At 47.2% G+C, this 15,549-nt stretch overlaps 1 protein-coding gene across 1 annotated transcript in view; it reads right to left on the bottom strand.

Annotated features, from left to right (window-relative positions):
- The window catches only part of LOC137371360 (transmembrane protein 182-like), a 65,203-nt gene that overhangs the window by 32,005 nt on the left and 17,649 nt on the right, over window positions 1-15,549 (bottom strand). Inside the window, exons 2-3 of the mRNA XM_068033827.1 lie at window positions 15,019-15,115; window positions 2,907-3,002 (exon numbers count right to left, since the gene is read on the bottom strand). Coding sequence (XP_067889928.1) covers window positions 2,907-3,002; window positions 15,019-15,115 — 193 coding nt within the window. The remainder of the gene's footprint in view (window positions 1-2,906; window positions 3,003-15,018; window positions 15,116-15,549) is intronic.

Raw genomic sequence — 15,549 nt, forward strand, 5'->3', positions numbered from 1 at the left:
CAAGCCCAGACAACTGCCATCATAGCTCTAAATACCAGTGTGCAAAGGGGCTTCCAGGACATCACAGCACTCCATTCTCCAAAAGATCTGCTCTCTAAAAACCCTCTGCAGAGAGCACTTTTCCCCTCCTCCTCGCTCTTCTAGCAGCTTGTCCTGCTCTACCTGGCCTCTGCTTATTCTCCCAATCATGCTCAATGTCAAGAGGAAGCTTCACTGAGCAACCCATGACTGTAAGGAACTGCTTTATACACAAACTTTTAGGACATCAAAAAGGTACTTTAGCACCAGTCAGATCACTCCTTGAAGACTAATGAAAATTTAATAATATGGAAATGCATATAATTGCTACAATAGCCAAAGAGCCATTTACGGCATGGAAGACGGCCATTCGGCCCAGAACAATCCAGTCAGTCCCACTCCCCCACTCGATCCTTGTAGACCTGCAAGTTTAGTTCCTTCAAGTGTCCATCCAATTTCCTTTTGAAATCACTGATTGTCTCCACTTCCACCATGCTCATGGGCAGAGTTCCAGGTCTTAACTACTCACTGCGTGAAGATGTTCTTCCTCATGTTCCCCCTGCATCTCTTGCCCAAAGCCTTCAATCTGTGTCCCCAGTTCTTGTCCCATCAGTTAATGGGAAAGTTTTTCCTGTCTAACTTATCTAAGTCTGTCATAATCTTGTACACCTCTATCAAACCTCCCCTCAATCTCCTTTGCTGGACGGAGAACAATCCCAACTTTTCCAACCTAACCTTGTAACTAAAATCCCCCATCCCTGGAACCATTCTGGTAAATGTCCTCTGCACCCGCTCAAGTACTTTCACATCTTCCCTAAAGTGTGGTGCCCAGATCTGGATGCAATACTCCAGCTGGGGCCTTTATAAAGCTTTATAAAGATTTCACATAAATTACTTCCCTGCTTTTGTATTCAATATATCTATTTATGTAGCCCAATTTATGGGCGGCACAGTGGCGCAGTGGTTAGCACTGCAGCCTCACAGCTCCTGTGACCCAGGTTCAATTCTGGGTACTGCCTGTGTGGAGTTTGCAAGTTCTCCCTGTGTCTGCGTGGGTTCCCTCCGGGTGCTCCGGTTTCCTCCCACATGCCAAAGACTTGCAGGTTGATAGGTAAATTGGCCATTAGCAATTGCCCCTAGTATAGGTAGGTGGTAGGGAAATATAGGGACAGGTGGGGATGTGGTAGGAATATGGAATTAGTGTAGGATTAGTATAAATGGGTGGTTGATGGTTGGCACAGACTCGGTGGGCCGAAGGGCCTGTTTCAGTGCTGTATCTCTAAACTAAACTAAACCAAACCAAGATCCCATTTGCTCTGCTAACCACTCTCTCAATATGTCCTGCCACCTTTAAACATCAATGCACATGCACTCCACATCCCTCTGTTCCTGGATACTCTTTAGAACTAAGCCATTAAGTCTATATTGCCTCACCCTATCCCTTCTGTCAAAATGCATCAACTCACATTTATCTGTATTAAACTCCATCTGCCACTCATCTGCCCATTCCGCTAGCCTATCTATGCCCTTTTGCAGGTAGTTTGGACCATCCTCACTGTTTGACACTCCTCCAAGTTTGGTACCATTGGCAAATTTTGAAATTCTACTCTGTATTCCAAGATCCAAGTCATTTGTATATAACAAAAAAGTAATGGTCCTAGCACTGAGCCTTGGGGGACACCACTGTCTACCATCCTCCAGTCTGCAAAATAACCATTTACCATGACTCCCAGTTTTCTGAGCTTAAGCCAATTTTTTATCCAATTGGACACTGACCCTCCTATTCCAGGAGCCTCAATTTTGTTAACCAGCCTTTTGTGGACAACATCCAACTCAGTCCCTTCATCAACCTTCTCTGTTACTTCATTAAAAATTCAATTAGTCAAGCATGATCTGCCTTTTACAAATCCATGCTGGCTATCCTTAATTAACTCAAACCTCTCCAAGCGCCTGCTGAATTTTTCCCCGATTATTGTTTCTAAAACCTTACCCACCACTCCTACTAATTACAGGCCAGTCAGTTTAACAAGGCTGTCCTTAACTCTTTCTGGAATAAGGGTGTCACATTTGCCACTCTGCAATCCTCTGGCACTTTCTCCATCTCTAGGAAAGATTGGAAGATTATGGCATCCGGACCAGGTGACTTATCTACCCAAGCATAGCCAGCCTTTCCAGTACCTTCTCCCTCTCAATTTTTACCTGAAGAAATAATCCAGCAAGTAGTCGATGATCCCTTTAAATAGAGCAGATTGTGGGGGACGGGCCTCCTTCATGCCGTTGAATACATGTTCAGCTGTGAAAAGCTATGAGAGGTCGTAGGATGGAGCATGGAGCTCCAAAGTGACAGTGTGGGCATCAGATCAGTATTACATGCTGACTGACATCTTGATCTGCCTGCGCTGCATGCTGCTGGCAGTTGTTAGGTGTGTGCATGCTAGCCCCGTTATATATATGACTTCCAGTATTCCCCCCACCAGAAGTGTGGATGCATGCCATAGGTGCCATTTTGGGAGTTTAACAAGCCTCGAGGCACCCAAACAAAAAGCTGTACAGAGCCCAATTATGGACTGTACGTTGTTAGTTTTAGCCAGGAGTTAGATTGTGAAATTGCCAAGATTGTTGTCTTTTGTTTTTCAGGGTGGGGCAATATTGAGCTATGAGATTAATTGCTTACATTTATTAGACTGTTAGAGATGATAATCATCTTAATTCACACTTGAATCTACTTTTAAACATTCATTTTGTAAACAGAAACACAGTGCAAATACATAAATTTAGTTCTATCTGCCAAAACTTGGAGTGAGCAAATACGTTAATGGGTAATTATAATAAAATGCTTTCTTTCTATAATATATTCTATGGTAATTCTCAACTCGAAAAGTGCTTACCTTGCGCAGATTCAAATTCAGAGGAAGTTTTCCCTTTGGTGCTTGGAAATGGGGAATAATAGGCATGTATACAGCATTTTGAAGGGGGCTGGTTAACTAAAAAGAGAACGTAGACACGTTAATATCTGTTTAGTTGAATCAATGTATTAATAACATTCGCAGACTATCAAATTAAAAAAACTGAATTGGAATTTGACATGGCAGGTCAGTCTTTCCCAGCCATTACAAGACTAACCGTAGCCCCAAAGTACTATAGGCATCTCTCCCCATTAGACAGACAGAGACAGTTGGTAATTTAGAACTTGAGGGCCATCACTCTACAAGCGTGAGGCAAGGCGAGGAAGTAGGCCTCCAGGAACTACTGCAGCCAGAATGGGGATTGAACCCATGCTGTTGGTGTCTTTCTGTATCACACTCTAGCCATCTAGCCAAAGGAGCTATAAGGCTAGCACAAGAGGGAATAAATTGGATTTTCCAGGAATTTCTTATGATATTCAGGTCAAGGCCCTTAGATGCACCGACTGAAAGTTTGGCTAGACATTACAGTTTCAAAATCAGTCACATCTACCTGTGCCATAATATATTTTGTTTGTTGAATATACATATATTTTGACAACTAAACTGAAGAATCGACTATTAGAAGTTTAACTGAGACATGACACAAATGAGTCATGCGACATGAAGTCAGTGTATTTTTTAAGAAAACATTGCTGAGAATTAGTTTTCAGATCAGAGCAAGAGACGGGAACAACAGTTTTTTTTTGGTTGCCACGCTGCTTGGACAGAACCTTTGGGGCTAAAGTCATTCTAATATTACCAGCTACCTCCCAGTGTCCTAGGCAATCTGGAACTCAATGTGGACCAAGGTGTACCTTAAAGGAAAGCTGTATTGTGTGTGCCAAAACTTTAAAAATGAATAAAAGTTGTTGAGGACAGATACTGCAGATAACCTGGCCAAAATTGTTAAATAAAATCAGAAAACACTGGAAATACTCAGCAGGTCTGGCATCATTTGTGGAGAGAGAAAGTTAACGTTTCAGGTAGATGATCCTTCATCAGAAATGTTAATTGTTTCTCTCTCTACAGATGCTGACAGATCGGCTGAGTACTCCAGCATTTTCTACTTTTATTTCTGATTTCCAGCATCCGCAGTATTTTGTTTTTGCCAAAATTGTCAAATACTTCTGGCAAGTTCTACTCATCTATAGAACATTTGTTACTCCATTCAATAGTCCTCTATCGCTTGAGTCTAATATATCTGGATAGCATTCTGCATATTGAGGTGCATTCAATTTCTTCGTGACTTTTAGTTGTCTATAAAATTTGAGGGATGACATCTAAATGCCCGAATGTTTATTGTGAGTTGGTAGGCTGGAAATTTTCTATTCTGGCCCTGAGATAGCAGGACTAAAATGTGCAAGCCTTGGATTTGAATGAATTGGGAAGGGCTAACTCTGCTATTTACTGGAACCATAGGGCTGGATTCTGTTCTCCCCCAGGCTTCGGGTACTGCGGGGGGGGTTGCTGAAAATAGCTCTGGATGAGGCCCGCCACGGACCTCGATGCCGTGAGGGACCAGCCCAATCCTCCTGGCGGCAGCGAGGCTCCATGGCAAGCTCTCCGCATTCAAATAGACTTACCTGCGATCTTGAGGGCCAGCCGATCTTCAGCACAGCTGCCAGTGCTCCTGCACCTTCAAATCCCCGTCCGGGGAAATGCAGCACCACACTGGGGGGGGGGGGGGGGGGGGGGGGGGAATGGGGTTAAATAAACGTAATGAGTGTAGGGGCTACGTGAAGGGTTAAATTTTAAACTCTGTGCAGTTTGTGGTGGGAAGGTCAGATGTAAAAGGTAGGTGTTTTGGGGAGACAGTGGTGGGGGGGGGGGGGGGAGGGTAAATAGTTTCTGTAATTGTTATTGTGGGGTGGGAAAGGGGTGTTAGAAATGTATTTATTTAATTTGGGGGATTACTTCTTTAAAAATTTTAATTTGCCAGCAGACTGACTTCCCTCTAAAAATGGCGCCAGTGCCGGCAACGGACAGCCCGCCCCTCCACATGATTGGTGGGATGGAGCCGCTCCACCTATTTAAATGAGCCACCGCGCGGGAGATTGCGGCGGCTCTTTGGCGTGTGGCCCGCACAGGCGGGCAGCAGCTTTTTGAGCTCGCTGCCAATCTCTCTTAAAATCCAGCCCATAGAAATGTATGACACAGGAGGCCATTCAGCCCATCGCATCTAAGTCAACCGAAAAAGAGCTTTCCAGCCAAATCCCACTTTTGAGTTTTTGGTCCATAGCCTAAAGCATTTCAGGTGCACATTCAAGTACATTTTAAATGCATTAGGGATTTCTCCCTCTACCATCCTTTCAAGCAGAGTTCCAAACCCCAACTACTCTCTACTCCTTCTATCAATTGCTTCAAACCTATGCACCCACCCACCCCACCCCACCCTGCCCTTATTGGCCTCTTTACTAAGGGAAATAGTTCTTTCCTATCCACTCTATCTAGGTCCCTCATATTTTATACACCTCAATTAAAACTCCCCTCAGCTTCCTCTGTTCCAAAGAAAACAAACCCAGTCTATCCAATCTTTCCTCATAGCTAATATTTCCCAGTCCTGGCAACATCCTTAAATCTCCGCCACACCCTCTCTAGTGTGATCACATCCATTTGGTAATGAGGTGATCGTGGTGACCAGAACTGTACGCAGTTCACCAGCTATGGCCTAAGAAGGGTTTCATATAGTTCTAGCAAAATCTCCCTGCTCTTATATTCTATGATCAGCTGATAAAGTACCTCATATGCTTTCTTAACCACTTTACCTACCTGTCCTTTACCTGACCCCTCAAGGGTCTGTGGATATGTACACCAAGGTCCCTCTGCTTCGTTATACTTATTTATCGTGGATTCTCTTACCTAGCTTGCCCTCCCCAAATGCATGACCTCTGGAGTGAATTCCATTGTCACTTTTCTGCCTACCTGATCAGTGCATTGATATCTCCTGCAGACTACAGTTTTCTTCCTCAACATCAATCACATGGCTAACTTTTGTATCATCTGCAAACTTCTCAATCATGATTCCTACATTTAAGTCCAAAATCATTGATATATACCACAAAAAGCAAGGACCCTCATAATGAGCGCTGTTGAACTCCACTGAAAAACACCTTGTAGTCATAAGAACACCTGCCAACTGCCACCCTTTGTTTCTTGCGTCTGAGCAAAATTTGGATACAACTTGTCAATTTCCCTTGGGTTTTAAACTTCTGAACAGTCTACCATGTGGGACCTTTTCAAAAGCCAATGCTAAAATCCATGCAGAATACAATAAATGCGTTATCCTCATCGACTCTCCTTGTTACCTCCTCAAAAAATGCGATCAAGTTAGTCAGAATTTTATCAGCCCGTCATGGTTGCGGCACCAGTTGGGGCTGGCATTGCCACGTGTGTGGCGATTGCACGGTGGCTGGCCCATTTGAATGCAGCAGGCATGGGGCCCGTCCCATTGGAGGGTGGAAGCGCGCGACGAAACACCAATGGCGTCGTCAGCTGAAATGAACGCAGCTGTTAGCACCATATTTAAAGCAGTGTCAGCCCAGCTTGAACTGCAGCTTCACTTTGTGAGTTTGCTGTTGCTTTGCCATTGTGCTGCTGACTGGAGTCCCTGTGCTGCTGACATTCCCCACCCCTCCCACCCGACTGGAGTCCCCGTGCTGCTGACCCCCCCTGACTGGAGTCCCCGTGCTGCTGACCTCCCTGACTGGAGTCCCCGTGCTGCAGACACCCCATGGCTGGAGACCCTCTGCTGCAAATCAAGCCTCATAAGGGCCAGGAGCTGATCGGGAGCCGACTGGGAGCCAAGAGGGACCATGTCAAGCAAAAGACATCAGGTGGCCCCACAATTCAGCGATTCCTCCCTGCAGATTCTCCTCCAGGCTGTAAGGGAAAGGCAAGAGCTTCTCTTCCCAAGGGATGGCAGGAAGAGACCCTTCCGCCTGACCAAGCAGCCTGGACAAAGACTGTAGAGGTCAGCAGCCATGGAGTCACCCTCCAAAACTGGGTCCAGTGCCACAAGAGGGTCAATGACCACCTTCACTCTGCCAAGGTGAGTCCTCCATTCCCGCCCATCTTTGGGGCTTGCATATGGCCACACTGGAGGGAGCGTGACATGGTCAGGTAGTGGCTGCCAAGGGGGTGGTAAATGGCTCAGGCAACAGTAGATTAAGACAGCCTTCTGTACTTGCCGGCCCCCCTGCACATCCCTTTAGAGCGGATGTGAAGAGGAGGTATTCAGGAGTCCCCACCAGCGGCCAAAGTACTGTCACCAGAACAAGTGCCATGCTGGTCTCTGTGGGAAGACTAACAGTCTGCTTCTTTCTGTTCACAGGAGAGAAAGGCCCACAACATTCGGGAAAGGGTGAAGACTGCAGGTGGGATTCTGGGCATCCGAGAACTGATCCCGGCAGAGGCGGTGGCCCTGGAACTAATGTGCTCCATAGCAGATGGAGAGACTGGAGTATCCACCCAAGAGAGTGAGGGGGCATTGTGGTCATGTGACGACCACTGACCTTCTAGAGAACCACATCATGCATGGTTGGTCTTAGTTAGTTAGAGATACAGCACTGAAACAGGCCCTTCGGCCCACCGAGTCTGTGCCGACCATCAATCACCCATTTATACCAATACTACACTAATTCCATATTCCTACCACATCCCCACCTGTCCCTATATTTCCCTACCACCTACCTATACTAGGGGCAATTTATAATGGCCAATTTACCTATCAACCTGCAAGTCTTTTGGCATGTGGGAGGAAACCGGAGCATCCGGAGGAAACCCACGCAGACACAGGGAGAACTTGCAAACTCCACACAGGCAGTACCCAGAATTGAACCCGGATCGCTGGAGCTGTGAGGTTGCGGTGCTAACCACTGCGCCACTATGCAGGTCCATGAAGCTGAACCTCTAAATGTTTGTTTTCATGCAGGTTCTGGCACCTCCGAAGGAAGATCGTCTACTGGCGCCGCTGGAATCCCATCATCCTCTGAGGACGAGGAAGAAGAATTCTCAAAGGGTACACTGTCACACCATTCCCTGGCAACTTCCACCAGCGCAGATACTCTCACCTGGGTGGGTATGCATTCGGGCTTAGTTGCAGGGTCACAAGTAGGTGAGAGCACCACACACGCATTTGAGCAGCAGAGGCCATGACAGCCGACCACTGACAGCCACAGGCTGATGAGCCTCTGGTGTCAGCAGCACAGAACATGCAGTTGTTGCAGAGAGGGGTAAGGGAATATCTGGCGGAGCAGCCCGAGACAATGTGCAGTCATGAGCAGGCGATGGAGGAATCCATCCATGTCTCAGGTGTGCAAGCATCTCCATCAGGTTCTCCAATCTCTTGATGGAGGAAGCCATGTGCTTGCACACCTGAGACATGGATGGATTCCTCCATCAAGAGGTTGGAGAACCTGATGGAGAGCCAGATCCCAGAGATGTGTGCAGACCTGCATGCCTTCACCTTAGCCATGAGTTCAACACAGCACTGGCAAGGCGAGAGAAGGATGAGGCACTTGGAGTCTTCTCCAGGCTCCTCGCCTTTCTCAGGTTAGCAGGGAGGTACAAGTGTGCCTTGAAAGGGAGGAAGAGAGGCTGACCTCCACATCTGGGGGCTCCCCTCAGGCACTCCGTGTGGACAGTGGCTCCTCAGCCAGCAAACAGTAGCTGCAACGACTGAGGAGGCTCCTGCACCTGTGCAGGAACCCCTCAGCCAACCGGGGCCCTCAAGGCCTCAGGCAGCCAGAGGACACCCACCAATATCATCCCAGGCCACGAAGCAGCATGTTCAGTAGCCTGCCTCCACCTCAGCTGCCAGCGCAGGGAGAGCACTGTGTATGAGCACATGGAAGCGTGAGGAAGAGCACCTGGATACTAGAGGTTTCAAGGGTGCGTGCAACTTAGTCTTGTTATTGGGTATTGTGAATGTTTCAATAAATGGAGATCATTTTCATTGCTGAGAATCTCTCATGCTTTTCCTGCTGCCCTGTCAGATGCCACCTTCACACTTGCCCCCTCAATGGATTGCCAATGCAGGGGCAGGCTGCATATGGGCATATGAGCTTTGTACATACACCTGGTGAGCCTGGGTACAAGGCGCGGGTGTACAAAAGGAAAGAGGCGACACACAGTGGCAGAAACCAGGTATAAGACTGCCCTGAGCATCCCTTACACGTCTCTCAATGGCCCTCACCTTTGGTACAAGGGCCTTATCATCCCGTGCTGCCTGCTCGGCATCCTCCTTGTCAGATGAGGAGTGGTGACCAATCATGTCCTTTTCAGGCCAGTGCTAGAATGTACAGAGCACAGCAGTCAAACACAATAGGCGAGACCCTCACTGGAGTATACTGCAAGGCTCCACCGGATCGATCCAGGCACCGGAATTTCATCTTCAGCAGCCCAATGACCTGATCAAAGGTCGCTCAGATGTAGCCATGGCAAGTGTACCTCTCCGCTGCAGTGCAAGGGATAGCCCTTGACCCCGAGAATCCATCCCTGAAAGCAAGTGGGGAGGCCCAAAAAGCTGTGGCACCTGGAATTGTCAAAGTATGTCAACATCGTGGCTGTTTCCTGGGAAGCAGGCACACACTGACCTGCAGGACTTGGTTCCGGTGGTCACAGACCAGTTGCATGTTGATGGAATGGAAGCCCTTCCTGTTGATAAAGGCAGCTGGCTGCTTCCTTGGAGCCTTGATGGCCACATGTTTGCAATCGATGGCACCCTGTACCTGGGGGAATCTAGCAATGGTCCAAAGTAGATGGCTCTCTCCGCCCGACTGTCAGGGTCAGTTCAGTATCGCACATAGTCGCCAGCCCTCACGAACAGGACATTGGTAACCTGCTTGATGCACAATGGGCAGCTGCCTGGAACACCCCACAAGTTCCTAGTAGATTACTGGAAAGAGCCAGATGCATAAAAGTTGAGTGCCACAGTGATCTTCAGAACCACACGCATTGGGTGTCCACCAAAGCCTACGGGTCGCAGCTTGTCCTGTAGCATGGCGCACAAGTCGGTGACGCCCTCCCTGGAGAGCCGCAGCCATCACCAACACTGCCGAGTGGCTATCTGGATATAACTCACACTAAAGCCTGGCTCGGATATAATATTAAAACCCAAACCAGGCCCGACCCGATTACAGCCAATCTGAATCCGACCCTGGCCCGAGCCCTTTAATTTCTTTTCACGCCCCACCCGACACGAATCTCCTTCATCTGTTCCGGCAGCAGGCTATTCCTGCAGCTGGAGTTGTGGAGAATCACGGGTAAGCTTGATCCCGCGACTTCCCGGAAGCAGCACTGTCCAGCCCGAACCGATCCAAGCCTGAATGCTGGACTCGGAATATAGACCCGACCCGACCCCGAAACATGTAGTCGGGTCTAGTCAGGTTCAGGTTGGGTGGCCAGGCTTTAACTGACACTGGTCCAGTACACAATCTGCCACAGATCGGCCCTACTTGGCGCTGTCAGCTGTTGTGGCTCCCCTAGTCGATCTTCACCAGCTTGCCCAGCTGCTGCCAGGCCTTGCCTCCCTCTGAGTCTCTGCTACGGAGCCCAGGGATCTACAAAGCCCCATGCCAGTTGGTCGCTCCCCATCCTGTGCGCTGTTGCAGGAGAGAGAAAGGCCTTTGGAACCTTCCCCTTGTCACTTCCCCATGAACACGGGCTAATGCCCCTCAGCGCCCACCCTTGCAAAAGCCCACCACCCGAGATGAAGCCCACGCTAGCCTCAAGGGTGGAAGCCCCTCTGCACCCACGCTAGCCCCTCTGTGCCCACTCTTGTCTCGAAAACTGTAGCCCCTCGGCCTACTCTTGCCTCGAGGACTGTAGCCCCTCGGGTCCACTCTTGCCACGAGGGCTGATGGGCAATGTCTGCTGCACCCCTGTTCCCCTTCCTGCATTCATCCAGCACTCCCCATGGCTGCCTTCCCATGCAGCTCTGAGGATTCACTTCCGTGCCACCACCATTCAGCTACCAGGGACCTGAAGGCACGTGATACCCCATGCACCGTTCAATAAATTGGAAACCCCCCATAAAATCTGAGTCAGGCCAATGCAAATACATGCTAAATATCTGTCCGGCAATTGTAGCTGCGTCATAGCGGCAATACCGCCTTGGATCTTTCCCAGCGCTGACAAAGTCTGGAACCGAGTTACGATATTAGGTTTCCAGACGAATGTGACCCCTCCCAATTTTTCAGAACCCCCTATGCCCCCAAACCCCAAATCTGCTGGCCAGATAAAATTCAGCCCAACCTTAACTGATATCAAGCTCAATTTGGGCACGTAAACAGAAGCTTACCAAAAGGATGGGTGGAAAGTAATGTGCATCATCAGCCTTAAAGGCAACAACGATTGATATTTATAAAGCACCTCCAACTTATTAAAATGTCCCAAGACACTTCACAGGAGCATTATTAAAACTGAGTCACAAAAGGAGATTTAGATCAGATGACCAAAAGCTTAGTCAAAGAGGTAGGTTTTAAATAGTGTCTTAAAGGCGGAAAGCAAGGTAGACAGGCGAGAGGTGTAGGGAGGGTATTTCAGAGTTTAGGGTCTAGGCAACTGAAGGTGCGGCCACCAATTGTGGAGGGATTAAAATTGGGGAAGCAGATATCTTGGAGCGGTGTGGAGGAGATTACAGAGGTAGGGAGGGGTGAGGTCATGGAGGAATTTGAAAACAAGGATGAGAATTTTAAAAGCAAAACATTGCTTGACCAGGAGGCAATGTAGGTCAGCGAGCGTTGGTGAATGGGACTTTATCCAAGCTAAGATGTTGGCAGCAGAGTTTTGGATGACCGCAAGTTTATGGAGGGTAGGATGAGACACATCAGCCAGGAGCGCAATGCAATAGTCATGTCTAGATGTAACAAAGGCATAAATGAAGGTTTCAGCAGATGAGCTGAGACAGAGGCGAAGTAGGGCAATGTTATGGGGTGGAAATAGGCAATCTTGGTGATGGCACGAATGTGAGGTTGGAAGCTCATCAACGTCAAACATGATACCAAGGTTGCAAACACACTAGCGTAATCTCAGACTGTTTCCAGGGAGAGGGATGTAGTTAAGAAAAGGAGTTTGGATTGGGGACAGAAAACAATGGCTTCAGTCTTGCCAATATTTAATTGGAGGAAATTTGTGCACATCCAGTACTAGATGTGGGATAAGCAGTTTGATAATTTAGCAACAGTGGAGGAGTCAAGAGAAGTGGTGGTGAAGTAGAGCTGGGTGTCATCAGAGTATATGTGAAAACTGATGCTGTGCTTTCAGATGTCAACGGGCAGCATGTAGGTGAGAATTAGGAGGGGGCCAAGGACAGATCCTTGGGGGACACCAGAGGTAAAGGTGCAGGAGCAGGAAGCAATGCCATTGCAAGTGATTGGGCTGGATTTTACCAGCCCGCACCCCCCCACCCCACCCATCAGGGGTCATGGCAGGGGTGCCTGGAAAATACTTCTGCGAGTAGCCCGCCAAACTCCCCAACACTGGGAAGGCCCCGCCTCATTTTACCAGCGGCGGCGGGACCTTGTAGCGGCCCACCAATTTTAATACTAAAATCCCTACTTACCTTGCCTCATTATACATCCCACTGCCTCTCAGTCCACAATTCTGCATTTTTCTGCGAACGAGCATCTCTCACATGCTAGGCAAAGCTAGCGGGACAGCAGAAGTCTGTATTTTCGGAGACAGTACCAAACAATTCTGGTAGACAGGGGCACAGCTCTACAGGCATGAAGGGAGGTTGAAGGGGGGGGGATGGCATTACCAGGGGCACAACTCTGCATACTTTTAGGGAGGTGGGAGGAGGGATGGTATTACTGGCAGCACAATTCTGCAGGCATGAAGTGGGGCACTGCGTACCCTCCCTCTAAACTGTGGCCACTCTGTGCCATTGTTTCTTTGTGTGACTGAAGGAGCAATGGCACGCCAGTCACCGTGTGTGAGGAGGGTACCAGAAATGGTAGGTGTGTAAAGTTTATCAGGCTGGTGGGCCAATCGATGCAGCTGTTTACAATCTGAATGGGGTCATGCTGCGCCACTCTTAGTGGAAGCTAAGAGGAGCAATGCCATGCCACATAGTTGATGCATGAAAGCACCTGATGTACCAGTCAACAACAATCCCTGCCCAGTTAGGAACCTTCGAAGAAGTGAAGGAACTGAATTTAATTGCAACTTGGAGATGGGGATGGTTCACCTTATATAATTGATCCGGTTCTTGAGGATCCATATGCTCCGCAGGCAAAACAGCAGGAGGGTGCAGCCCACGCAAAGGCCCCTGCTCTCATGCTCACATCTCTGTCCTGGGATTGCTGCAGTGTTCCAGTGAACATCAACACAAGCTCAAGGAACAGCATCTCATCTACCGATTAGGCACACTACAGCCTGCCGGACTGAACATGGAGTTCAATAATTTCAGAGCATGACAGCCCCCCATTTTACTTTCATTTTTAGTTATTTTTTCTTCCTTTTTGTTTTACATTCTTTTTTACATTTTTTACAATTTTTTTTTTGCATTTATTTCATTTCATCTTAGTTTGTTCAGTTTGCTTACCCACTGTTTTTTTTCAGGTTTGCACTTGCTGCTGTTCAATATTCAGTGTATTAACACCTAACCTGTGCTAATGCTTTGTCTTTCAACACACCATTAACATATTGTTTTCCTTTGCTCCGTGACCTTTTGGTCAGCTATGTGGCCTGGTCCAATCTGCACCTTCTCCTTTGTTATCTCTTGTCCCACCCCCACCTCACTTGCTTATAACTTATGACTTTTCTAATATTTGTCAGTTCCGATGAAGGGTCACTGACCCGAAACGTTAACTCTGCTTCTCTTTTCACAGATGCTGCCAGACCTGCTGAGTGGTTCCAGCATTTCTTGTTTTTATTTCAGATTTCCAGCATCCGCAGTATTTTGCTTTTTATAAACATTTAAATATATGTTGTGACCTGTGGAGAAGAAATGGAACTAGAAAAAACAGTGCACTCTTCCCACCTTGGTCGTAACGATGCAAAAGCTATTTCCATCCTAACCTCACACTATTCTTCGACTCAAGATACAGCCAATGATTGTGACAACCCCAGGTGAAAATCCAACCCCTGAACGTTCAGCCATGCTGCAAATCTCATTTTGCTGAATTTACACTGTTGTTACTCATTAAAGCAATCTACAAGACAAACATTTTCTTACTGTAACAGATGGTATTTCAAGGGTCAGGTACAGCCAGATTGCAATTAGCACCAGAAAATAGTAAAATGCCTTGAAATCTGAGCTTAACTTTCAAAAGAAAAAGCAGATAGATCAATTTTTGAATCTATAGATGCACTAGCTTAAAAAGTAATGTTCTTTAGCCTCTACCACCAAAGAGAAACACATGGTTGTGGGGGGGGGGGGGGGGGGTGGTAACATGACACGCATTAGTGCAACACGCACTGACTATCAAGTAAGAAGCAGCTTGCAGGCTCCTTTTTACCATATGGATTAAAATAGCTGAATGAAGACAATAACTCTTCTCCTCCACAATCAGTTACAATTGTAATCCTGGAAACTCTTCAAAAGTTCAGCTGGAAAGAGATCTGTTCAGGCTTTGAGGGCGCATTGTGCAGAAGTCCCAGTGTAGTCAGGCTACACCCCAGACAGGTCGATTTGATATGGGAGGGGAAACAGGCAGAAGATTCACCCTCACCCCCATGAGAATATTGCTGGCCTCAGTAAATGAGACAGAATCCCTGTGGACCCAGATTCCATCCAGAATTACAATCCCACAGGTTGCACTCTGGGCCCTATTGGCATTTCAAGACCCTAGTGTCCAACAATGGACCAAAGCCAAAATTATGGCAACACTCAGTAGACAACCACTTTACTCTTGCTGCTAGCTGAGATACCAATCTCTGTAGTTCTCCCAGCACTTCATACACTATTGGCTGGAAACACAACTAAAATAATTAAATGTCATGAGCTCATGCAAATGGAAAAGCAGGAACTGCACAGCTGTGATCACATTATCAGCCCCTTAACGACTGAATGAGACAGTGTCATAGTTTCAAAACACAAGTTTTCACTCACTGAAAATAAATTTTGAGATTGTGTCTTCTACCCACTGGTCTGTAAACCAGCACCTCCAGAAGAAACCCTCATGATGGTAAGTCACTTGCTGCTGCTTCTGTAATAGCACCCAATACAAAAAGGAAATTAGCTATTCATTAGTTCATATACAACACAAATTCACTGAAATAATTATTTTTATATGTATTATGTCATTCATTTCAGTTCATTTATTTGCAGTCATTTTTCCTTTCTGAAACTTAGCATTATAATTTTAAAATGTAGGTTGGTGCACTGTATTGTACAAAGTGAATTTATTAGTCAATACATGGAGACATTTTGCAATCTGAAGCTCAGTTTGTGGGACCAGCGTACTGAGAGTTTTTTACTCATGTATTAGGAGTACTGATCCCGCTGGATGTTCCTGGGCTGCTGTCATTTTATACTCAACCTCTTACAACTTGATTAAGGATACAGGAAAAGCATTCCATCTCCTGGTGCAACACAGCAAGCTTTTTGGCTGCAACTTAAAACTGGAACTGTTGTCTCATG

The sequence above is a fragment of the Heterodontus francisci genome, chromosome 6, assembly GCF_036365525.1.
Source record: "Heterodontus francisci isolate sHetFra1 chromosome 6, sHetFra1.hap1, whole genome shotgun sequence".
NCBI classification, from domain to species: Eukaryota; Metazoa; Chordata; class Chondrichthyes; order Heterodontiformes; family Heterodontidae; genus Heterodontus; species Heterodontus francisci.